This window comes from Mesoplodon densirostris, chromosome 15 (genome assembly GCF_025265405.1).
Source record: "Mesoplodon densirostris isolate mMesDen1 chromosome 15, mMesDen1 primary haplotype, whole genome shotgun sequence".
Taxonomy (NCBI): Eukaryota; Metazoa; Chordata; class Mammalia; order Artiodactyla; family Ziphiidae; genus Mesoplodon; species Mesoplodon densirostris.
Genome location: NC_082675.1, coordinates 13,074,281 through 13,099,485, shown reverse-complemented (window position 1 = coordinate 13,099,485; position 25,205 = coordinate 13,074,281). Strand labels below are relative to the sequence as shown.

The window sequence follows — 25,205 nt, the reverse complement described above, 5'->3', positions numbered from 1 at the left end:
GGGTTCGATCCCTGGTCAGGGAACTAGATCCCACATGCATGCTGCAACTAAGAGTTCGCATGCCATGACTAAGGAGCCCGCGAGCTGCAACTAAGGAGCCCACGTGCCACAACTAAGACCTGGCAAAACCAAATAAATAAATATTAAAAACAAAAACAAAAACTTCTCCCATCTATATGCATATACTGAACTTTTTATAAATGTGTCATTAATCGATAGGGCTTTAAAAAATAATCTAGGCCTGTTCATATTGCTCATATAAAACTGTACAAGTAGCTACACAAGGATAATAAATGAGCTGGGCTCAACACCAGGCAAGGCAGCTGCCAGTGGTCAGTTGTCTTACATTGCAGTTACTTTTAGTGCTTTCTTATATTTATGGTAAGAAATATAAGCAGTCGGTAGATATATTGGGGGATTCAACTTTAAAAAATCTGCTCTCTTAAATTTCCAGACTGAAGAATATCAGAGAGTGGCAAAGTGAATAAAGACTCTTCCAATTTGCAACTACTTGTCCTTGTCAATCAGGATTATCTTGCAATCAAGCCACCGAAACAAAAGTAAATACAAAGCTCATCACCCTCAACCACCAAAAACAAACCAGCAAACGAAAGTAAAGGCTGTACATGACTTCTACTCTCATCCATAATCTCTGATATAAAATTTTCCAGTTAAAACTGACTTGTTCTTCTCACAATATATAAATAAATGTTAGAAATTCTAATTTACCAAGTATCATTTTTATATTAAAAAAATTCTTTTTCTGTTTTATATACTGGGGTTCAATATTATATTTAAGATTTTCTTTGTGTAAATGATTTTGTTGCTAATGAAAAGTCTAAAAGCCACTGGTTTATCCTGTACATTTAAAAGAATCAGAAAATATAATCTGCTTTATTCTTACTGCCAACTTTATAATTTTCTCCCTCAGCTTAGTTAATGACATTAGCTCAGCCCTTTTCCTTTCCTTTGTTTCAGGAATTTCTCACCTTTAAGTTCCCCATGGCCAAGACGCCCAAGTCGCCCAATTACAACTCTCCAGGGCAGAGATGTCATTTGGACAATACCTATGCACCATTCCCATAACTTCTGTAGTCCAATTTTACGTGCAGATACTTTACTTCTCCGTGATCTAAAACAGACATGGAAAAGGGTCCCTAAATGAATCAAAGCTATTATTTAGTACAACAAAACCAAGAAAATTCCAAAGAACCCACCCACATATTACCCACTGCATTTAGATAGGAAAGTTAGAAAGATCCATTATCTGAGAAAAGGCACAGCATCAATTTACACACACCATAAACACCAAGGTTCCTCACCTGTTTGGTAAAGCAATATTTACAATACATGTTTCTAATAATTCTCCATGGAGGTCAGTGCAGGAAGCCAAAAGCCAGCGCTGGTCGTGAGACAGACAATAGCCCACAAAGAGCACGTTGTATTTCTGGCTCGCTTCACCAAATGTCTCTCCCAGCTCTGTCTGCTTGTCTTTGATTGGGGCCAATATAAAAGGAGGGGAGTAAAGCTGGATTGGGCTGGGCCGCTGAAATCAAAATCAAAATCAGTATCAACACAAAGCCACTCCATGTTTATAACAAAACCCATACAGCACTTAGGGAAACCAACAGGGAGAAATGACAATAGACTGCCTCCCGACTAGTCCTATATATACAAATAATAATGACACAAAAAAAATTGTTTAAGGTAGGGAACCCAATCAAGCCAATTATTTCCTTATTAAAAGAAATTATTATTGGCCCAACTTCATTAGTCATTAGGAAAGTGGATTAAAACCACTACACACCCACCAGAATGTCTGAAGTATAAAGGAAAGAAAACATCAAGTATTGGTGAGAATACAGGGCAATTAGAACTTTCATACATTGCTGGAGTATGATGTGCTTCGGAAAAGTATTTCACAACACCTGTAAAAGCTGAACAAACACACACCCTCTGACCCCCCAAAATGCACATATATGTTTACAAAGGACAGGTATAAGCATGTTTACAACACTACCAATCTTAATAGCTCCAAAGAGAAAATAACCTAAATAACCATAAACAGTAAAATGGATGATAAATTGTGATAAAGTTACACAAGCAGAATATTAAACAGCAGCAAAGAGAATGAAAAAAACTACTGCTACAAGCAACAAAATGGATGATTCTCAACACGGAGTAAAAGAAGTCAGGCGCAAAACACTGTAAATATGATTCCATTTATATAAAGCCAAAAACAGGCAAAATTATGCTGTTATAAGTCAGAATAGTGATTACCATTGGAGTGACTGGAAGGGACATTAGAGATGTTTCTGGATGCTTGTTATGTTTTGTTTCTAGTGCTAGTTACATAATATTTTTACTTAGTGGAAATTCATCAAGCAGTATGCTTAAGACTGGGTACTTTTCAGTATGTATATTATACTTTATGATGTGTGTGTGTAAGTAATTAAAGAGATCTAAGTGTTAGCTGTTACCTAAGACAAATATTTTAGATAAACTGTGATGAGATTTAATTGTCATCTTTGTTTCTAGCTTTATATACATTTCAGTATTTAGTAAACTATGGCAGGGGTCAGCAAACTTCTGTAAAGGATCAGACAGTAAATACTTTAGGCTTTATGAGTCTCTGTCACATAATCTTCTCTTTGTAAAAATGTAATAATCATTCTTACCTAGCTGGTCATACAAATGCAGGCTGCAGGCTGGATTTAGCCCACAGAGTTGCCAACCCCTGAACTATATAGCATAAGAAACAGTAATAATGGAATTACAGAATTTTAAACTTAAAAGAGACCTTGGAGATAAGTTAATCCAATGCCTTCATTTTAGGGATACATATTCAACAACTTGCTCAAGTTTCAAAGCTAACCTTATCACTGATCCATTCACTCTCCACAGACCCGGAAATTCCACTCCTAGGTACTTACCAAGAAAACTGAAAACATACAACCACACGAAAACTCATACACAAATGTTTAGAGCAGGGTTAGTCACAATAGCCAAAAGGTGGAAAAATCCATACGCCCATCCACTAATAAATGGATAAACAAAATGTGGTCTATCCATATAACGGAATAGTACTTAGCCATAAAAAGAAATGAAGTACTGATACATGCTATGACATGGATGAACCTCGAAAACATTATGTTAAGTGAAAGAAGGCAGACATAACACATTCTATATTGGAAGATTCCATTTACAAAAAACGTCCAGAACAGGCAAGCCCACAGAGACACCAAGTAGAACAGTGGTTGCCAGGAGCTTGCATGAGACTGTGCCACTGCAGAAAATGAGAAGTCTGGAAGCAGGGGACTGGTGTCTTGTTCACCACTGCACAGTCAACACCTAATACAGTGTCTGGCACACGGTAGACACTCAGCTATAGTTGCTGAATGAAAGTACAAAATTCTAGCTGCAGACTGAGGGGGAGGCAGCATTTAGCAATTAGCCATTGCACCTTAATGCAAGTAAAAATTTATAAACCTCAGTAAATGTTCACAACATTTGGTTCTTACATTTTTAATTAAGTCAAATGATTGATTTCTCTCTTCCTGTTCCAAAGCAAAAGGAAAGAAAGAATATTTTTTGTGATTTATTTTAATCTAAGCTTCACTATATATCTCATGAACTCTCATGGTGTCCTGCCAGTATGTTATATAATCTTTTAAAACATTACATAATGCCTCGGATCTTAATATAGGTAGTCAGCCTTTCCTCTCTTCTCTGAAAATGCAGACTACTATTAGTTGTCATTTGAAATTGTGGTAACTTCTTACCAAAGCATAAGGAATGATTGCATCTGAATTGCAGAATAACCACAAGAGGTAAAAAACTAAAAGATTCAAAGTTTATAAAGAAAGGCACAACCTCAATTTCTGGACACAAATTTGAAACAAGTAGAAACATATTTATTTTTATTCTAGAAAAAGCTAGTAGTAGAGAAAACATATGACATGCTCACAAAAGTAAAAAATACAGACTCAAAAGAATAAACTAACCTAAAACTGCCAAAGATAGAAATTTTCTATAACCCCAGAGCGAATGTAAGTTGTCAGCTAAGCAGTTTCCTCTCTTGGGACCAAGCTGACCTGAACCAAGTTACAACAAATGCAGTATTAAGTAGTGCGTCATTTTTTTAGTTTTCCACAAAAACTTACATTAACAACTAAAACTAGCAATTTGGGGTGTTTTTAAGTTCTCTAATGGTGAAGAGGTGTTTGCTGGCCTTTATTAATGGGTAATTTTTCATGCAAAAGTTGTGGGAACTGAAGGCTTTGAGAGTTCTAAACACTGCCCTGTACGTCTACCTTCAGGATAAGGTGATTAGTAAAACAAAAGAAGTGCACAACTTCTGTTTAAAACATGTTTTGCTTTGGTGTTTTAGAATTCCCCCTGAGGTACTTATCTGTGGGAAACAGGTTTACAAAGATGGAGAGAAAAAGCGTTCATTTACATACAGAAGCACTGAGACAAGGGGAGGAGAAAGCATCAGAAAATGAGGGGCCCGTGCAGAGTAAACACATACACAGCGGCTGTTCCAAGAGAAAAAAAATGAGCTGGGGAAGGTGGAGAGTGATTTAAGACACAGATTAGCTTCAAACAATGATGAACAAAATAAATATAGGAAAACTGAACTTTCATAAGTAAAAGGGATAAGTGTACTGTTGCCTTAGGTCTTACATCAAAAAATGGCAAGAGTTTGCTTGCCTCTTTTCTCAAAAATTATACAAGTTCAGAGAAGTATCTCCTCTATTTCAATTTAAGGATTAAAGAAACCTACCACTCTTACAATAAAGGTAGAAGACCAACCAAGCAAGCAACTCTCTTGGCTTGCATCTTTAGCATAAAAGTAGTCTTTTTGCAAATTTCTGCCCTGTTGCTGCTACCTACCTCTGGGTTCTTGAGAGTCATCTCAATGCTGGCGGCAGGCCCAAATCCTGTGAGGGATTTAATGTGGATCTGTGTAGGCAGAGGTCGCCTGCACTGGCAGTACACTGAAAATGCCATGGACTTCAAGTATTGAATGTAGAAAACTTGTTCATCCTTCATTGTCTGCAGCATGTACTGGCAAGGCACAATCTACAGACACAAATACAAATAAAACTAGAAGTAGAGATCTAATATGCTAACAAGGCAGTTCGAAAATGAAATGGTATGAATTCTTTACTTGAATGGGGGAGGCAACTTTAGTTTTAAAATACAGAAATGCCAAACATAGTATAATTCAATCTTAATTCCTTTCAGTGACATGAAGTCCCATATTCCAAATATACCAGCAATTTAAGAAGAGGTGTCACTCTGCTGGCCAAGTTACACTGTCACTTAGAAACTACCCTGTTCCCATTTTAGAGATAAATTCTCAATTTATTGTTGCCATGCCCCTAAATTTAAAAACTTGCTTTTAAATATACTTCTCACTTTTGGAAGGTATACGCATAGTATGCACGGCATCTTTGGAATTATTGTCTAGTCATCTGAGACACAAACTTCAAATCAATGAAAAACTATCAACAGACTATACTGGTAGCTTTAATTTCAATCTTTTAATTCTATAATATGGCTTGAGTTAAAGTGACAGAAAAACAAGAATCTAAACACCCAAGACATCATTTTTCACCTATTAAATTATAAATTTTTAAAAATTATTACACTATAAAGCTGGCAAGGGTGCACTAAAAATGGGCATGTTCCTTCACTCCTGAAAGAAATGTAAATAACTATAACATTTTGGGAGAGGAATCTGGCATTATTTATGAGTATCTTTATCTAAGAATCCACTTTAAGAAATGACTTGAAATGTGAAAGAGAGATTATACCTAAAGATGTATATTATGGTTTTATTTATTTATTCATTCATTCATTTACTTATTTATTTATTGGTCATGCTGTGCAGCTTGTGGGACCTTAGTTCTCCGACCAGGGATTGAACCCAGGCCCCGGAATTGGAAGCACGGGGTCCCAACCACTGGACCGCCTTATAGTTGTATTTTTAACAGTGAAAAGGTGAAAAAAAAAAAAATTATATCTAACTGTAGAGAAACAGTTACACATGGAAAATATGCAGCCTATAAAAAATATGTTGCTTGGTGAGAATTTTAAATAAGGTGGAAAAGTATTCATGAATAACTTTAAGTACAAAAAGACTAAAAATTATGTGAAAAGTAGGATCTCAATTGTGTACACAAACACAGAAAAAAGGCTAGAAAAACACCAAAATGCTAATAATGGCTGAATCTAAAAGGTAGAATTAAGAATACTTTTTTCTATTTTTATATACATATGATTTTTAAAAAAATCATGAACCTGTTTACTTTCATAAAAACAACAACAACGTAAAAAATAAACTTGCAAATAGTTACCTGGAGAATGAAAGAATTTCTCATATGCTCAGGTAAATTATCCAGCATTTCTGTGTAGCAGCGCATCAAACTCAACAGCCAAAAATTTCCAGAAGTGGAGTCTTCCTCTGCGGTATAAGTGAAGGGGTCCACCATGTAAATGACAACAGCTGGAGGGTAGGCTTGGCTGTCTGCAGAGTCAGGCTCCGTGGGAATTCCTATCCTCTCCCTTTCTGTAACACTGTAGAGAGAGTCACTTATGAGATGCACAACATAAATATAAATTATACAAAATGAATCAATTCCAGAGCACACTGACTCCCTGGACAATGATTACAGATTAAATGCAACATTAATATGTACCAAAATGAAGGCAAACCAAATCAGTTAGCATCCAGATGGATGGAAAACAACAATATGCTCCTCTAAAACGGGAGATCTCTTTTTTAACTCCCCCCCACCACACCGTGGCTTCGTTCTACAAAGATGTTTTATAATGCTGTTACGTTAATAGTAAGAGCTTACTATTACTATTATCCATATATTATGTTCATATAATGAGTATTAACAGTAATATTAATTACATTAAGTATATTAATTAGTAAGTATATATTACCATACTAGTAATATAATAAGTTTATAAGAAGTTCTCAAATTTCTTAACACTGAACTATAGACTGACAGTTGTTACTCTCTTGAGGGAAGAAGAGAAATACCACCCTTTACAAGGTTTAGAGACTCATGAAGTCGAGGGGGCTGGGGGTGCAGAGGAAGAGTAGACAAGGGGTCCGAGCTGAAGCCACTCGTCTTGGTCAGAGTACCGTACCTTTCCTGTCCATCCTGTGAGGGCTGAGAGGAGCTCTGCCCAGGCTCAGTGTCTCCACCACAGCCTATGCTCCCTTGCGTTCTCTCTGCAGAGCTGGCCCCAGCGCTGGGGTTCTGCGCTCCGACACTACCACTGAATCCTGAAGAAGAGGTAGTGCTTATCTGGTTAATAATGGGAGCAGAGGCAGATGTCGAGGCCGGTGGCACAGAGGAACCAGATGCGGAGCTACTTGCTGCCGGGTTCACAGAACTGCCATTGGAGGTGGGATTAAATGCACTGCCAGCTGAGGGGGCTGCCGATCCTGGATTTGAAGCTAAAGGCCCCGCATTCCCAGGTGTAGCTTGTCCCTGTGCTGCTGCTGGTGGGGTCTGGTACTTAGGTGGTATCAACAGGCTGCTGTCGAGCTGCAGAGTGGCTAGATAAGGTGCTGAAAGTGTACACGCAGAGAGGTGACTTTAGGAATGTTCTGCAGTGTCTGGTTGAAGCAGATATTTAGAATAGTCACTTTAAAAAAAATTATGCTTCCAGGTTGCATTACTCTATGACACCCAAAATGCTATCTCTACCACTGAACATAGCTTGTATGTTCTGTAAACATGGAAATAAACATGGAGTTACTTATTATAAATTCTGGGCAAGAGCCTTATTTTGGGGGGGGCCGGGGAGAGGAGAAAATCAATCATTTGTAACATTTTCCTTTCAGTCTGATTCCACACGCCTTCACTGAAAACTGAGAGGCCATATATTCTACAGCCATCATGGTATATTATGCTCCTATGTGCATAAGGCTTTGTAAGCATCTAAGATTCTCTTGGGAATCTGGGTTAAAATAGAGCAGTTAATACCAAGTCATGCTGCTACATTTTCGAAATGTGGAGTAAATTAGATATGACTTCCTTAGGCTACTGTAAATAGCTTTTAAAGAATATACATGCACATAAAAATTAGCATTTAACTACTTAGAATGCAAAAATTAGACCTAAATAAATACAGTAATGGAACACTAACATTTCCCGAGACAAAAGAACTATAATGTGGCATGTCTAATAGGGAGCAGGGGGAACGATTTGCTATTTCTCAAATTCTACTTTGCCAAATACATCCCCATTTACCTAGGTGATGGCGGCAAACTTGCGCATAAAGTTTGAGTCTGGAATGATTGTCACTCTCCTCGCTGCCCCACGGCTGGTTAAACCACTCGCTCACAAGCTCTTCCGCCAGCTTCTGCGCCACGGTCTTCCCCACGCGCATGATCCCGTCGCGCAGCACTTTGCAGATAGGCTTGTGCTGCCCAAGCCTACACATCTGACGGCACAAAACAGATCGCTGTTTACAACAGGAACCACTCCTTCGTTCAGTACACATCGTTACCATGGAGATTCTTGACCATACACATGAAAGCATTTTCCTTTGTCTTTTAGCGTTACCACACACAACCAAACCAACATTATATGCTGGTCCCTTCTGGTAATTATAATGTACCTGAAACTGTTCTCTGTCTCTCCAAAACCTGGACTAGGCTCTCTAAGGAAAAATGTTTCTTTTAAAGAAAAATGAATGTTTCTTCACCCCAACCACTTCCTCTAGCACAAGGGAAGATTGCTGAGCACTACCTGATTGCTAATGGTCAAATAAAGAATTAACCAGGTTCCTGCCGACTTAGGCTGACTGAGACATATGTCCACTAAAACCTCTTAAGTAATCCTGACTTATGATGTTCTCCCATAAGATAACATTAAAATTTTATGGGTCATCTGTTACACTGTTACAGACATCTGGAGATCACCAATAGTAGAGGCCACGGAAACAGTGGATATGCTGATCACTTTTTTAAAGTAAATAGTTGTTTTAGCACAATGAGATTCTGTTACTGACGTGCAGGACATTAACTGCGTGCTTATGGCAGAGAATTAATATACCTGCACAAAGTAAGCTACCTAGCTACCTGTTCACCAGCAGAAGAGCCCATATTATTAGCCCTTACTAGAGTTGATGAACAGGAAGCTTACCAAGCCCCTAAAAATTCTCTAGTGTACACTCTTCTGAAGCAGGTACGCATTACTGCCAAAAGAGCAATCCTAAAATGATCTGGCAGTCCTTTTATGTTTTGTAACTTATGTTGAAAGCTTCATTCAAAAGAATGGCTGGGCTTTAAGACTGCTTAGACAAGTTTTCTGTGTTAGGGTAATTATGATTTAATGTTATTAGGCATCATGAACCAGGCACTGTTTAGAAATTACTGTATCCAAGGATTTCCTTCAGTGGCTTAATTGATGCCATTATCTCATACTTTAGCATCTTCTCACTTCTTTGTAGCAACACGTAAGTTTAGTATTTCGTGTGTACTCATACATTTATAGTGAATGTTCCGTTATGGAGTATTTTTGAAATTCAACTTGGCATCTTATTTAGCAAACACTTTTGTAATGCTTATAGTATGCCTGTCGCAGCTCTAAATACTTTATAAATACTAATTTTTCATTTATTCTTGTCAAATATAAAGGTAACAGAAGTATAAGGTACAAAAACCTTAGTGTCTATGTACTTTAGCAGAAGAAATGTGGCACTAACTCTTCAAAGACAGACATGATTCTAATTTTTCAAAAGTAACAGGAATCTATATACTAAATATATAAAATTATCTAGGTGGCTTTTACATTACTATGGTTATCACATTATTAATCTGTACCAAAATTTTAGTATTAAGATGAATGGAGTGTTAAATAAAACATACAGGGACACGAGTCATTAAACTTATTATGATTCAAAAATTTTCAAGCTAAACATTTTTATACTGTTTTCAGGAACCCCCCCCACCCCCACCCCTAGAGTACATGTGCTTTCTTTTCATAAAGCTCATCTTCTGAACAACCACTATCCCCTGGTGAGTAATACTTTTAAACTTGAGCACATAAATGGGGAAAAAACAGCTGACGGGACTTTAAGATGGGTGGTAAGGCTGGTAGAGGAAAATCTTTAAATCTAATAAAATATAAACACTAAGATGGGAAAGCAATGTACTCCTTGAAAAACTTGCCAATGTAATCCTTTTCTTCATCCTCCAACTATATGAAAATTTTCTTTGAGTCCTACTTTGAAGATATTTGTTCTTTAAAATTTAGTCATAACTAGAAACAACCTGAGGACTCGTATCATACAAACAATTTTCATCTTTCATGTCTTCCTCACCTCATATACAGCGCTCAAGTCCCTGAAAAAAGTTTTGGCTCCTTCGAGCAAGGCCTCATTTTCTGGACACACCACAATATAGGCAACGTCACGGTGGCCCCCGTATGGGTCCAACAACAGCCTCTCCCAAAATGGCAAGGAGAATGGTGAGATGGTGAGGAAGTCCTTGTCATAGCCTACCAGCAGAGTGGGGATGGGCAGCGGCTCAGGAGATTCTTCAGAACCTAAAACAAGATTGCAGTTTAGGAAAGTGCTTGAGGGTCTGTTTCCCACAACCTCCACAACTGAGAATTCTCTGGTGCATTAGTCTTATTTCTGGCATCAGAAATTTTACTGTAGGTTGACATGATACTCTTAAAACTACTCTTCAAATCCTCTAATTAAATGGCCCCTGATGAAGAACCTTAATTAAATGAGTCAGAACATGCTTACCAAGTTTCAGTAAGATCAGAGAGCAGACTAGAGCAGGTTAAAGGTAGTTTTCCAAACAGCACGATGTCATTTCCTTTAAGATAAGCACTATAATCCTGACTCTGAGGAAGCTGACGGAGCTAGTTCAGAAGTTCATCCACATGAAAATGCAGTGAGGATCGCAAAGATGAGGAGACCCTAGCAGATAGTCTATTTACGGCTTATTTGCCCCACTGACCTTGATTATGCCAAAGACATTTAGAAAAATTATCTCCAAAACTGACTACTGGAAAACAGGGAGATTAAAAAACTTAATAGTCAGGAGGAAAAAGATTCTGTCAGTGAGGGAAGGACTTGACAGTAACTAAAGCTGCTTTTCACAGAACAAAAATCTGAAGGAATTTAAACAGGGGAAAGATTCTACCGTAGGTTCCCCGTCCTGCCATTTTGTGGAACTGCTGCCAGGTGAGTGGTCCCTGCACGTGCTGGATATTCTCCCAGGTCCTGCCCGTGCGCTTCTTCTGGATGGCGTCTTGGAGAAAGGGCTGCAGGGACAACAGCATACGGACCACATCTTGGGAGGAGAGCATGCTGATGTCCAGCACTGGAAGAGAAATGAAATGAAAAGGAAGGGGAACCATAAAGGGGGGCTGGACACTCCTCCTGCCATCACTGTGGACCTCAGCTACACTCCACGACACAGACAGCACCGGCAGCAGGGTCGACTTCTAATAGATTCTAAACTACCCGACGTAGGAGTCAAGAGGAGAGACAATCTTCTAAAGTAGAAGATAGTTTATTATTTATTATTGGAAATAATAAAAGGGAAAATAGTTTACTCTATATAAAAGAGGTTAACCACAGGATTGCCTAAAAGTGGAAAGGCAGATAGGCCTGACTTTTAAAAATCATACAGACTTGTTTCCAAGGTTGTTCTTAAGAAAAGAGAGGGGCAAAAATTTCTTAATTACTGTTTCTTACTTTTAGTTTCTTAATTACTTTTATTTACAAATATCCATGTTTTGATTATGAGTGGGAAAAAGGAACTTGAAGCTTTTAAAAACTTTAAAAACTTTAAAAACTGATCTTAATGAAAATATTTTCACAAAGTACAAAATAAAGAGAAAGACGACCTTCTACACAGGCAGAGGCACATGAAAACAGGGCAGAGGCAATGACAGGCCTGAAATTCATCTGTACAGAGAGGAAGGTAGGAGATTCATGGTTTCAGAACATGTTCTTCCTGCTAGCAAGAGGGTTTCTTAACCTAGAATTTGAAAAACCTCTGAAACTCCACCCCAAACTGCATATGCATGCATGAGCACAGGTGTATTTTACCCCAAGGGAGAAGGTCCATAATGCTCGTCAAATTCTCAAAAAGATCTGAAGGAAGAACTACTTCAGATGGAGATGGTCAGCTACGAATCTGCACAGCTGGGTTCCTAAAGACCTTTCCTTCGTCTTGCTTTTCTAGCTGATTAGGAAAGTGGCATGGATGGAAATCTGTGATTTATTTACCAACTAAATCTGAAACACAGGGTGCTTAAGGGGTCTTAAGACATTTTTAGATGTGTCCCCACATCAAACACAGGCTGCAACTTGATGGCACAGAGTTTTTGTTTTTCAATCTGGAATGAATTTCTCAGGAAATTTCATATGCAAATCTGGATTTCCAGCTTCTCTTGAAAAACTGGAAAACTGCCTGACAGCCCTGGGGCTCAGACCATCATATTCCTGGATGACCACCACTTGTTGGAGCCAAGGAGTAGCTGTCCCCTTCACACAGTTCTTGACGCTCCCCGCGCGCCTCCCCCCACCCCAGCTGGCCTGAGACTGAAGCAGCATTTATCACCTTGATCTTCAAGCCTGTGCTTCTTTTCTTCTTATAGGAAAGAAGAAAGTAAAGTACCTCTTGTACCCATGGCTCTATCAGAAGTAGGAAAGTGACACACCAAGAGAACCACAGGTTAGAGAAAAATAAAAGTAAAAGTAATTCTTTGTGAACTCTATTCCTGTGCATACAAAATAGAAAGTATGTTGGAAAACGACACAATTTAGGTCATTGCCTTTTGCAAGCCTGGCTCTCCACATCATTCATTTACATTATCTGTCTGGTAGTTTTATGCATCTGAATTTGGAACCCACATCTCACCTACAATAAAATGTGCTATTCTTCATATCCAAAGATGCCACTACTGATCCATCCACACAGACTGCTTTTCTACCTGAAGGCCACTGTCTAGTAAAAGAAACCACCTAAGATAATCACCCACAATTCTTTAGGGGAAAGACTTTAATTCATAAATTCATGCAGCAGACATTAATTAAAGGCCCACTAAGTATAAGGCACGCTACTTAAACCTAAGCAGTTATAAAAATGAGTATAACCCTTGAAATACTTCCTCAGGAGTCTCCACCTCCAAGAAGTCTCCTTGCTTATATAACCTTCTCCCCTGCAAGACTGACTATTCTGAAGCAGGGTCCATGTTTCTTTCACACATAGACTCCTCCAGCTTGGTCTCTGCTCCCACCTGTCTACAGAAACAGCTCTTACCATGGTCAAAAGACTGGTTTAATCCTTATCTTAAAAGCTTGGCTGAATCTGAATGCCTGTTGACCACACTCTCACTCATGAAACTTGGTTACATGGCAGAACTCAGTAAAGCTCTGTCCCAGGCCCTCCTCCCTTTCCATATAGTCCTCCTCCCCAGTGAGCTCTCCTCCTCCTCTGAGCCCCTGACTTGGGTTATCATCTATGTGCCATATACTCTCTTTCCCCTGAGCTCCAGGTCATAAAGTCCCAAGTGTCTACTTGACACCTCTACCTGGATATCTCAAGAGAAATCTTTAAAACTTCCAAAACTCAATTTATGACCTTTCTCCCCAGACCTGATATTCCTCCAGTACACTCATCTTTTTAAAATAATTTTATTTATTTATTTTTGGCTGAGTTGGGTCTTTGTTGCTGTGCGTGGGCTTTCTCTAGTTGTGGCAAGCAGGGTCTACCCTTCGGTGCAGTGCGCGGGCTTCTCATTGTGGTGGCTTCTCTTGTTGCGGAGCACAGGCTCTAGGCTCGCGGGCTCTAGAGCGCAGGCTCAGCAGTTGTGGCGCATGGGCCTAGTTGCTCCGCGGCATGTAGGATCTTCCCTGACCAGGGATCGAACCAGTGTCCCCTGCATTGGCAGACAGATTCTTAACCAATGGTGCCACCAGGGAAGCTCCCAGTACACTTGTCTTTGAACGACACCACTGTCCATCTAGGTATACATGTCACAAATCTGGGTGTCTTCCTTAATATCTCACTCTCCCTGATCCCCAAATCCAACCCATTTCCAAGTCCTGCAATAATACTTCCCAAGCATCTCTTAAATGTTTCCACTTCTTTTCCATCTCCTTTGCTAGGACACTAAGCCAAGCTACTGTTTCTTATTTCATCTACTGCAGGAACTTCTCAGTCTCCTCAAATCCATTCTCGCCATTTTCTAATCCACAGCCCACCTTATAGAGTACATTTTTTCCTAACTACACAAATCTGATGTCAGTGTCTCTTCGTAAAACCCATCATTGACTTAAGACTCTTCGGATGAAGACCCGGTGCCCAGCATGTCTCAAAAGGCTCTTGACAAGCTAGCACTGCTGGTCTCTAGGCTTCTCTGAGTTCTCTGAAGGCCCCATGCTCTACATAACTCTGGGCCACTGCACTCGCCCCTCCTCTGCCTGGGACACGACTCCCCGCCCCCTCCCTCATCACCCAGTTAACCTGTACTCATCGTTGGGATCTCAAATGTTACTGCTGCTTCAAGGAAGTGTCCCCTGACATCCCGTGCTTTCATCACTTATAATGGTTTGCAATAATATGCTTATTTATTTGATTCGAATAATTAAATAAATAAGCATATTATTTAACTGGAGGAGGGAGGAGAAGGCTTATCCATTTTCCAAAATAGATTAGAAAGTCCCTGAGGGCAGGTACCTTGTCTCTTTCATTCACCATTTTATCCCCGCAGGACACATCACAGCACAGACAGTGAATCAATAAGGAAAGGGAACAGCAAGGCGCTCAGCACTCTTAGAGCCCAACTCCAAAGATGTTTATTAACTGGAGTTTTTAAGACAGTGACGTGCCCCAGGAATCACAATGCAAAGTAAAATGTGATCACTGTTACCAGAGACACAAAATACTGGGAAACCAGAGGAAAGAGAAAATACTCTGGTAATTGGATAGAAGGCTTCCTGGAAGAAGTATCATGGAAACTTGACCCAGAAGAAAGCGTAGACTTAAACATGAAAGGGTATGCAAATTATCAGTTTGTATAATCTAGACAAATTTTTATTCCACAAAATAATTACTCTTCTCCAAATGTGTTTCAATATAAAACATCTCCCCGTTCTTAACTTTAGGGTGATAATCAAGATAGCTCTCACTTTAGTTATGTCTATTTTTTAATAAATGAAATTTAAAATTTCGTCATATATAACAAAGTAAAGAAAGTTTGCAAGTTATCATCACACCAAGACCGTTTTCAAAGCAAATTTGTATTCTGGGAAACCTACCATTGCTATGAGGCCAAGAGTGCACAGTGGCACTTCTCACCAGAGCTTCATCCACTTTGCCACCTGTGGGATTATCCACATACTGCCGACCCTGCTCCAAGGCATTAAAGCATTCCGTCCAGTAATCATTATTATCTGCTTGCACCCGGTCGTAACTCCAGCTCACACAGGGAAGAGTTTGGCGATTGTTACAGGAAATGTAGTCCAGGAAACTCAGTGAAGCAAAAGGTTGCGTATGTTGATTCTGCAGGAGGAGGAGAAGGCTTATCGGTGGCTCCTGGGATTTTCTGGCTCCTTCCATCTGCGGAAGGAAGGTGGTCTGACACATCATTAAGCGCCTTTCGGCAGCCTGACCAATATCAGAATTCTTCCCAAAAATATCCAACTCATCTTCCAGGAAGAGTCCCGAATTGTAACCAAGTTTGCGATTCATGATCGCACTAAACCCACAGGTACAGCGGTACTGGTCCTCATTGGAAGAATCGGGGATGTAAAGCCCAACATCCGCCCCTTTGATGTTCATGTTGCAGGCACAGATGCAACAGCTGTCAAAGTTTCTGTCTTTGAAGATATTCATCACGGAATCAGAAAGAATCAGAGTCACATAGAGACTGTGAGCTTCAGGAATTGGCTGCATGGTGGCGGGCTCCACAGAATTAAGAGGCCGTGTGGTAGAGGGGGTAGAGGCTGGTGACCCCTGATCGGTGCTGTCATATTTAACAGACCCTTGACCACTGGCAGTGCCCCCTCCTCTGGGAGTTCTTGGGGTCCTGGGGGTTCGTGGTGTGGGGACAGAGAAGCGAGGGGTTGCTGGAGATGGCAAAACTCCTGCTCCACTGTTGCTGGCTGGGGCAGCGCTGTTCAGCGTCACCGGGGTGTTCATCTGTGGTGTGTTCAGATAATCTGGATCTGCTAGGCTCCCGACACTAGGCACATTACTGCAACAAAGAGATAGCACCAAGTGAGAGCGGGAGGCAGGTCACAGGTGCTGGGATACACGCATAACCACCCCCAACCTGGCCTGTGCATTTCTGATTTATGTACGCTATCGCTTGGTTCATTCAGTTTTCTATTAAGCCTCATCTTAATCTTTTGAGGGAACTGTAACTATTTTTACAAGAAAACATGATGCTGGATTTGGGCAATGTAGTTTTGAAAACCTATGACCACTAAATAGAACTTTAACACTTGAGCTCAGATGCCAAAGTAGCTAGAAGACCATAGGATGAAATTTCCATCTAATTTGCAATTACATTTTTGTCATTTTTTGAAATTGAAATTCTGCCAGTGTACTTGTTCTCTGAGGCTATAATCTACATATGATTCTAAAGTAGTTATAATCAAATGCACATGAAAATTTAACATTTTTCTAATTTCCAAAATGTAGTCCTATCTAGGCTAGCATTTTTATAGTAATGAGTGACCATGAGGGAATTCTATTTTAGGAAACCCACTGGCCAGTACTATATTACAATTAATACAAATACTACACATGCTGCTAAAAGGACTTAGTATTAGTTAGGTAGCTGCCCAGAAGTATATATATGGCATCACAGTTTCCAAACTTCTAACAGATTTCTGTAGGGTGGTAGGCAATTCGTTCATTTTTTTATTTTTCAATATGTCATGCATTATATAGCACAATTATTTTTAGCTCCCAGAGACTGATCACACTGTGCTACCTATTTTCTCATAAGCAGCGACTTCTTTTTGGAATAGCCACATGGAAAACAAAACAGTGTCTGCAATGTTCTGCTATTTTATTATTGTAATAAAATTTTCTTGATATATATTCTTAGATGTACATGTAAAACAGCACAGGATTATTCTTTCCAGTTAGAAGGTATCAAAAGAAATAGATTTTTTAAACACTTAAAATTCTTCTGAAATCTGTTAATACTGTGCTTAAACTAATGTTCCTCCAATAAAGTACGTATTCATTCACTTATAATTTGAAAGAAGAATGTCATAAAGTAATGGCTCTTCAAATCATTTTCTTATGGTTTTTAATCAGCTATGCCTAACTTATCAACCTGAAAATCCAAATCAGTCACTGCAACGAAATGTTAAATCTGAGGCACAGTGGTATCTTTGAGTAAAGATAACAAATGACCCAGAAACCTTGATCAGCAATCATTGCTATCTCAGAGACCAAAATAATAAGTGTGTAATAATGATCTTTACTCTAATTGGACTCCTTTCAAATTTTTCTGTTCAACAAAACCCCCAAATTATTATGCAGTTCAGATCACAAAGGGAACTATGACGATTAACTGAAAACCTAAATAATTAAATTCCTCCCGAGGCAGTAAAAATGGTTTATCTTGTACAGTAACCTGACTTTTCCCACTCAATAAAAATGAATTGAGTACCCACCCCATGCTAGATGCTGCATACGCAACAGTGAGAAAGGAAGAAAAGTTAGCTCATAGCAAGTATGACCGGCATCAAGTGAGTGCTGCTGTGCTCTGTGATAAAGCGGGGGTCCAGGGCAATGGAGACCACAGCAGGAGGATTTCCCATAGCCTAGAATGTCCTGTCTGTCCAGTAAGTAAGGTAGTCACTACCCCCATGTGATGAATTTAAATCAACTTAAATAAAAATAAACATTCAGTCTTGATCTCAACTAGAAACATTTCAAATGGTGCACAGCTACAACATCAGGGTAGTGGATGCCGCACTGGAAGGTGCAGATACAAACACTCATTCCATCAGAGACAGTTCTGTTAACAGCACCCGTGTAGAATACCAAGAATCTGTGGGGTGGCAAAGGATAGATTCGATAGATCTAAACAATGATCTAAATTATTGGTTATTGAAACCATCATACAGCAAAGGGTTGCATGTCACTGTTTGAGAAGCTTGTGTGTGTAAGAGATTAAGCTGTGGAATGGGTTCGGAAGCTGCTGCACTACTTGCGAATGGCCTGCTAACTCCTGGTGTGCTAGCCGCTCTAGCTGTGCGGGACCAGTCTCAGATTAAATAAGCTAGGGCACAACTGGAGAACAGCAGCAGAGAACTAGCCAGGCCCTCCCATCCAGGGTGGTTTTGAACACATGCTTTCACACTGCTGGTGGTTGTGGAAGTACTCAGAGTTCTCAGAAAAAAATCTTATGTGGGAAGTAGGGCAAGATAACCCCGTTTTAAAGAAGGGAAGACCCAGTAAAATGGTCATTTAAGGCCATGCAGAGACTAAACAAAAAAGGCAGGAATCTGAGCCCTATGACTCTATAGCTGTACTTCCCCAAGTCTAATGTTCTTTTAAACCACTTCTCTGCCACACTTTTTCATTCCCATACAGACTTTATATACACAAGCATAAAGCCTGTTTATAAAATTAAACTTGATTTCATCAAGATGATTTTTATATGAGGTCACAAAGAAGTAGCCCACAGACTGGACCTGGATCATAAATTTTTCTTAGCTCCTAGAATGTAACTCTGGATTAACTGTCAACTGTTTTTTGTTTTTTTTTTGCCGGGGGCGGGCGGGGGCACGGTGTGCCTTGCCGCATGGCTTGCAGGATCTTAGTTTCCTGACCAGGGATTGAACCTGTGCCCTAGGCAGTGAAAGCACGGAGTCCTAACCACTGGACCACCAGTGAATTTGCAACTGTCAACATTTTTAAAAAGGAAATACATTGATACATTTAATTCCAGGTCTCCAATTCCCTGTATTTGAATAGCAAAAGTCCCTTTAAAAGGGGTGTACTCTCAACAGTTCATCACTGACCCTGCTCGCTCCCACTGCCTCTCACAATGACGCCGAGCATCAGTAGTGCCAAGTCTTTTGCTTTGCCCAGTCCATTTCATCCACATATTGCTTACCTGGTCCTGATAGAAATTTAAGTTTGTGGCCTTTTATTTTATGGAATTTAAATTATTTTATTAAGAAATTATCACTCAAAGGGGAAACTGATTCTACACTGCTGCAGTAAGAACTTTTTTGGCAACAGTATGAAACATGTCCAAGCTACAATAAACACTTCCTTTTCCTTCCCCCGTATCATAGCACCATTCTGTTGCTGCTTTCTTACATGACATGGGGTCAATAACAGAGAAATTATCATGTGAATATTTCATTTTAAAGTGCCTTAAGTAAACACATTTGAAATCATCAAATTATATAAAGCAAAGTACTTACCACCATCACCCTAAAAATATTACCCACTCCAACTAATGCTTGATTCTGTGATAGACACTGATTTTACACTGAATGACCATGAACATCATGGTTCTCTATACAAATAACCTTAATTTTTCCATGTATATGAAATTTAGTATAGAAAATTTTCAACGTATATTTTCAACAGAAAATAATATGCACAAAAACATGAATGGCCAATAAAGGACAGTTTCAAATGAAATGCTGTCATCATTTAAAGTAAATATTTAGTTAAGATAAAAATCAGGAAGCAACCTAAGTGTCCATCGACAGCTGAATGGATAAAGAAGATGTGGCACAGTGCTCGCTTCGGCAGCACATATACTAAAACTGGAACGATACAGAGATTAGCATGGCCCCTGCACAAGGATAAGATGTTAAAAATAAACAAACACTTTAAAAAAAGAAGATCACTATAGAACTATTAAAACAAAACAAAAAAACAAACAAAAAAGAAGATGTGGCACATATATACAATGGAATATTACTCAGGCATAAAAAGAAATGAAATTGAGTTATTTGCAGTGAGGTGGATGGACCTGGAGTCTGTCATACAGAGTGAACTAAGTCAGAAAGAGAAAAATAAATGCTGTATGCTAACACATATATATGGAATCTAAAAGAAAAAGGTTCTGAAGAACCTAGGGGCAGGACAGGAATAAAGACACAGACATAGAGAATGGACTTGAGGACACGGGGAGGGGGAAGGGTAAGCCGGGATGAAGTGACAGAGAGGCATGGACATATATACACTACCAAATGTAAAATAGATAGCTAGTGGGAAGCAGCCACATAGCACAGGGAGATCAGCTTGGTGCTTTGTGACCACCTAGAGGGGTGGGATAGGGAGGGTGGGAGGGAGATGCAAGAGGGTGGAGATATGAGATATGAGGATATATGTATATGTATAGCTGATTCACTCTGTTATAAAGCAGAAACTAACACACCATTGTAAAGCAATTATACTCCAGTAAAGATGTTAAAAAAAATCATATTAGATACAGCAGATAACTCGACACAATCCCAGCACCTACTTGTAGCCATCTCTAATGAAAGTGGCTGCAGGTGGCATGGGCAGTTGTTCAATTTTAGGAGGGATTGCCCACGAAGGCCGAAACAGACAGGCATCAGGAATCTTCAGAGGTAGCAGGCATTGGCTCGGCAACATCTTCAGTGGAGCAAACATGGAGGATCCCACAAAAGGTTGAAAAGTTGGAACTTTGTGAACATATGAAAAGTCCTGTGACAACAAAGTGGGGCTGGTGATAATGCTGGTAAACAACTTTAGGACACACCATAATAGCAACAAAAATCACTATAATTTAATACTTCTCTTTTATCTGATCAACAGAAAAATACTAAAGCCAAAATTTTAACTTAATCAAAAGACACTATAATTACCTCATGACCTAATTCAGAGAACTCTTAGGAACTTATGTATACATGGCATACAGACAACACTATTTTAAAGAAGTTGTATAAAAATTTGCTTTCAAACCACCCTGTCTTTGTATAACTAATATATTGGCAATTACCTTTATTTCCTCTGGCTTGGGACTTCCTAACCCGTCTTCCACTTCCATTTTGAATTCAGTGAGCTGTGTAGAAACCATACTGACCATAGGGCTCTCCATCATGCCTAATGCTGTCACTGTCTCTGAACTGATTCCATCTTTATAATTCATCACAGGAGAAAATGCAGGGTGCTGTTCCAAAGAAGGAGGGGTGGGGAACATCCTTTGCAGGTCTGCAACTGCTAAAAAAATAAAGATAAAAAATAAGAAAAAAAAATTTGTAACAGGCCTGACTGCTAAAAAAAAAGAAAACAACCTAGTTCATAGGCAGGCCCTCTAGTTGGCATCAGAAATAATGCTGATTGAATGGTCATATCAGTTACATAATAGACTCTTAATAATGGAAGTATCCAAGAAGGCGGCCATCAGCAGAAAAGTATCCTTTGCTGCAACTTTATCACTATCCTCTCGATGCTTTATGATTTGGCTTCACATTAATTATGTGAACAAAGTCTACATAACATACATTTTTTCTTCCAACAATTGATTCCCTGAAAAATCTAAGGAGATGAAACTTCATAGTCAGGGTCAATAATCCTATCTAGAACCAAAAGACAATTTATTGAAAATCAGCTGGGAAAAAAAGTACCTTTTAAGAAATACTTAGATCAGTGATTCTCAACCTTTAAAAAAAATCATTGTTATATACATGAGGTTAACCATCATCACTAATAGTGTCTCATTAAGGGACTGATTCTTAAGTAGGAGTGTATGCAATGAAATGCAAGTTGCGGTTGTGAAATTTGGCCACTAGGGGGTGTCCTGTACAGCAAATTTACTTACACATTTGGAGCCACAAGTTCAAATCAGTGATTTGGAATCATATCTGGTGTCCCAATTTCCAATCACATTGCTCCTTCTAGCAACTTCAATATTTAAACAGGTAAACAGTAACCACTGAACAGATCTTAATATGACTTACAGCTCTGAATCAGAAATTTATTAAGAATAGCTGTACCATGCTCTGACCTGAGCTAGAGTCTAAGGTAGGGCTGTATAGAGAAGCAGCAGTGGGCTGGGTTCCCCAACCCACGTGCTCCCAGCACAGCGCTGCTGTGGTCTGGTCACTTCCTCCCTCATGGCCTCAGTTCCACCATCTAAAAGGGAAGGCTTGACTAGATGTGTGATTCTCATTCGGCTTGCTTTCTTTCCTTTGTTTATGGGGGGGAGGGAAAGCCTCCATGATATGGAGCAGAAAAAAGGTGAGAACCTCTGCATTAGACGATTTTTACCATGTTTCCTAGTTAAACAATTATATAATCCTGAATAATTTCCCTCTCTTGGCCTCAGGGGCCAACAGGGGGAGAACAAGGCCAACAGGCAGGGTTTCAGATCTAAATTTTCACTTCCATTAAGAGAAGCTGCACTTCTATTTATTTTCTACAGTATAATTCTGTATGAGATTTCATTAGACAAAATGGTACCTGCTGCTGCTAAGGAAAAAAATTTTTAAAAGACAGAAAAGAAGAAGAAAACCTACAACCCCCAAGGTGATCTTCAAGTCACCTTTCTGTGACAGTATTTTACCCTTAAGAACATATAACAATTCACAGAATTAGGGATACAAGCCAAGCCAGAAACTATCATAGAACCATTGGACAGACTATATAATTGATAAGTTCTGTGGCTGAAAAACAGCTCTTCAGATGTAGCACCAACCAGATCAACACATTTTTTTTTAAAACAAGGCTAAAGACTTTAATATAAAGTTGAAGTACATTCAAAATATAAAGTTGAAATACATTCATCATCTTTAACTTTTAGCCCCTATACCTTTTCCCAAGCCAAAGAGCAGCTACTGGTCAATTTTAACATAAAATTAATTTGTAAGTGGAGTATTTTAAACCACAAGTCTGCTTCATAAAATCTTCAAACTCATATTACATGACAAATCTTAATTAACAAAGTATTTGGAAAATATGAAACTATAAATTCACTTTGAGTTAAAATGACAGTGAACTTAAACATAGCCTTTCCTTAATTTATTAAGTATTTGGGCTGTGGTACAAAATTTTATCCTCAAATTATTTTATTAAATTTGTTTTTAAATCTTCCCTAAGAAATGTAATAAAGGCATTTTCCACTCAGGGCTACTCAACTTCTTTGATGTTACCTAACACAGTTATGTATCTCAGTTTTCAAAGCCTCAGCCACCTTGATAATTTTTGTCAAAGGTAAAAGAGAACATACACAAAAAGCATGGATGAAATGAGATTCCACCTGCCAGAGATTCATGTTAAAAAGTGGTCTTCACCATTCTTATTATCAGATATTCTTCAGGAAGACTCTTAACCTCTCTAGCTTCAATTTCCTCATCTACAAAATGAGAATAATATTTCCCTCATTTTTTTTTGCACATTAAATGAGATAAAGTATACACTGAAGTGAACACTTTGCCAGGTACGTCTAAACACTCATAAAGTGATGAGAGTCGGCAATAATTAGCCCTTCCTCCCAATTTTGGTTTGATGAGAAAAAGATGGAAATGCTGTTCAGTCACAGGGAATGAATTTCTGAAAAGAAATCACCCTAAATAAGTTTTGAGATGAAAAACAGGGAACTGGACTCAAACTCGGTAAGGCAGAAAGAAAACAGAAACCCAGAGAAACATTCTGGTCCTCCAAAGTAGAAATACATGGCTTGCCTGTTCAATTTTCTTCCCATAAAATGACTAAAGTAAGTGTGGGGAACAGCTACCAGGATGGACTGGAGTTGACATGTCTTTCCCACAATGCTCCACTTACTTATACCCACCTATCCTCAAGATCCACTGCACTTCAGCAGGAGCTCACCATTAAGGACACCAACCATCTCCTATCGTGAACATCAAGTATTTATGCACAAGACTGAAGCCCTCCAACAAAAGCATCATCACTAATTTCTCAGTATTCTACCCAGCCCAGAGCACCTAGCAGAGTCCCTCACAAATAGTAAGTGTTTTTTTGCCGTACGCGGGCCTCTCACTGCTGTGGCCTCTCCCGTTGCGGAGCACAGGCTCCGGACGCGCAGGCTCAGCGGCCATGGCTCACGGGCCCAGCCGCTCCGCGGCATGTGGGATCTTCCCGGACCGGGGCACGAACCCGTGTCCCCTCATCGGCAGGTGGACTCTCAACCACTGCGCCACCAGGGAAGCCCAGTAAGTGTTCTTGTAGAATAAAATGCCCAACTCTTTCATTTTGCCTCCTCAAAGACCCATACTTCAAAATTGACATTCTTTCAAACACAAAAATTCATAAGCGACTGGTTAACAATAAAAGAAAAACACTTCTGTTTTAATTAATATAACACAATACTATCTTGACATAGACTTGATACTAAACTAAACCTCACTGATACTGTGTGTCGCTTTCTTTCATTAGTATATACACAAATGAATAATTACGGACCTATGCTGTCCAACACAGTATCCACTAGCCACATGGCTACGGAGCATTCAAAATGGGCCCCATCCAACCTGAGATGAGCTGCATGTATAAAATATACCCCAGATTCCAAACAGTTAGCACAAAAATGGAATGTAAAACATCTAAATATTTTTATGCTGACTACATATAAAAATGACAATGTTTTGGATACACTGAGTTAAAATATATTATTAAATTTAATTTTACATGATTCTTTTTACTTTTTTAATTTAACTATTAGAAAATTTAAAATTACTTATGTGGCCCTCCTTTGTGGCTTACCTTGCACTTCTGTTGGATGGTGTTATTCTAGACATTACATATTATATGTCTCTCCACTTTCATGTACAGTAAGCTACTGCAGAGATGATAGTTTCTTGCCATGCCATTTTCATTGCCATGTCTTGGGAGGAAATACTATGTATATGTCCCCCCACACACACACTTATACACACATACTTTGACACATTAATAAGATCCTCTTGACCTTGGTTTATCTGTATTTTCCTCATGCCAATATTTCTGCTATATTTCAAATTCATTAATTTTTATAACCTGTACTTTATCATAAAGTTCTGAGTAGCTTCTTTTTGAAACAATTCCTTTTGGAATAAAAGAGAGAGAAAGAAGAGAGAGTACACCATATACTTTACTGGGTAATGACACTTACTAGCAGGATGGTCTGTGAATGAATAATCTTGGACAAATTATCAGACATTTTAACATTTAACATCGCTAC

General features: G+C 39.1%; 1 protein-coding gene and 1 pseudogene across 2 annotated transcripts in view; one reads left to right on the top strand and one right to left on the bottom strand.

Annotated features, from left to right (window-relative positions):
* The window catches only part of MED13L (mediator complex subunit 13L), a 294,830-nt gene that overhangs the window by 14,635 nt on the left and 254,990 nt on the right, over positions 1–25,205 (bottom strand). The window contains exons 15-25 of one of the 2 annotated variants that reach the window (XM_060119709.1): positions 21,024–21,244; positions 20,523–20,728; positions 15,325–16,262; positions 11,195–11,374; positions 10,360–10,583; positions 8,283–8,475; positions 7,171–7,597; positions 6,366–6,585; positions 4,897–5,085; positions 1,323–1,546; positions 990–1,132 (exon numbers count right to left, since the gene is read on the bottom strand). In XM_060119709.1, coding sequence (XP_059975692.1) covers positions 990–1,132; positions 1,323–1,546; positions 4,897–5,085; positions 6,366–6,585; positions 7,171–7,597; positions 8,283–8,475; positions 10,360–10,583; positions 11,195–11,374; positions 15,325–16,262; positions 20,523–20,728; positions 21,024–21,244 — 3,165 coding nt within the window. The remainder of the gene's footprint in view (positions 1–989; positions 1,133–1,322; positions 1,547–4,896; positions 5,086–6,365; positions 6,586–7,170; positions 7,598–8,282; positions 8,476–10,359; positions 10,584–11,194; positions 11,375–15,324; positions 16,263–20,522; positions 20,729–21,023; positions 21,245–25,205) is intronic. The other variant, XM_060119710.1, reaches the window with a different exon arrangement.
* On the top strand, positions 19,789–19,887 carry LOC132503355 (U6 spliceosomal RNA; annotated as a pseudogene).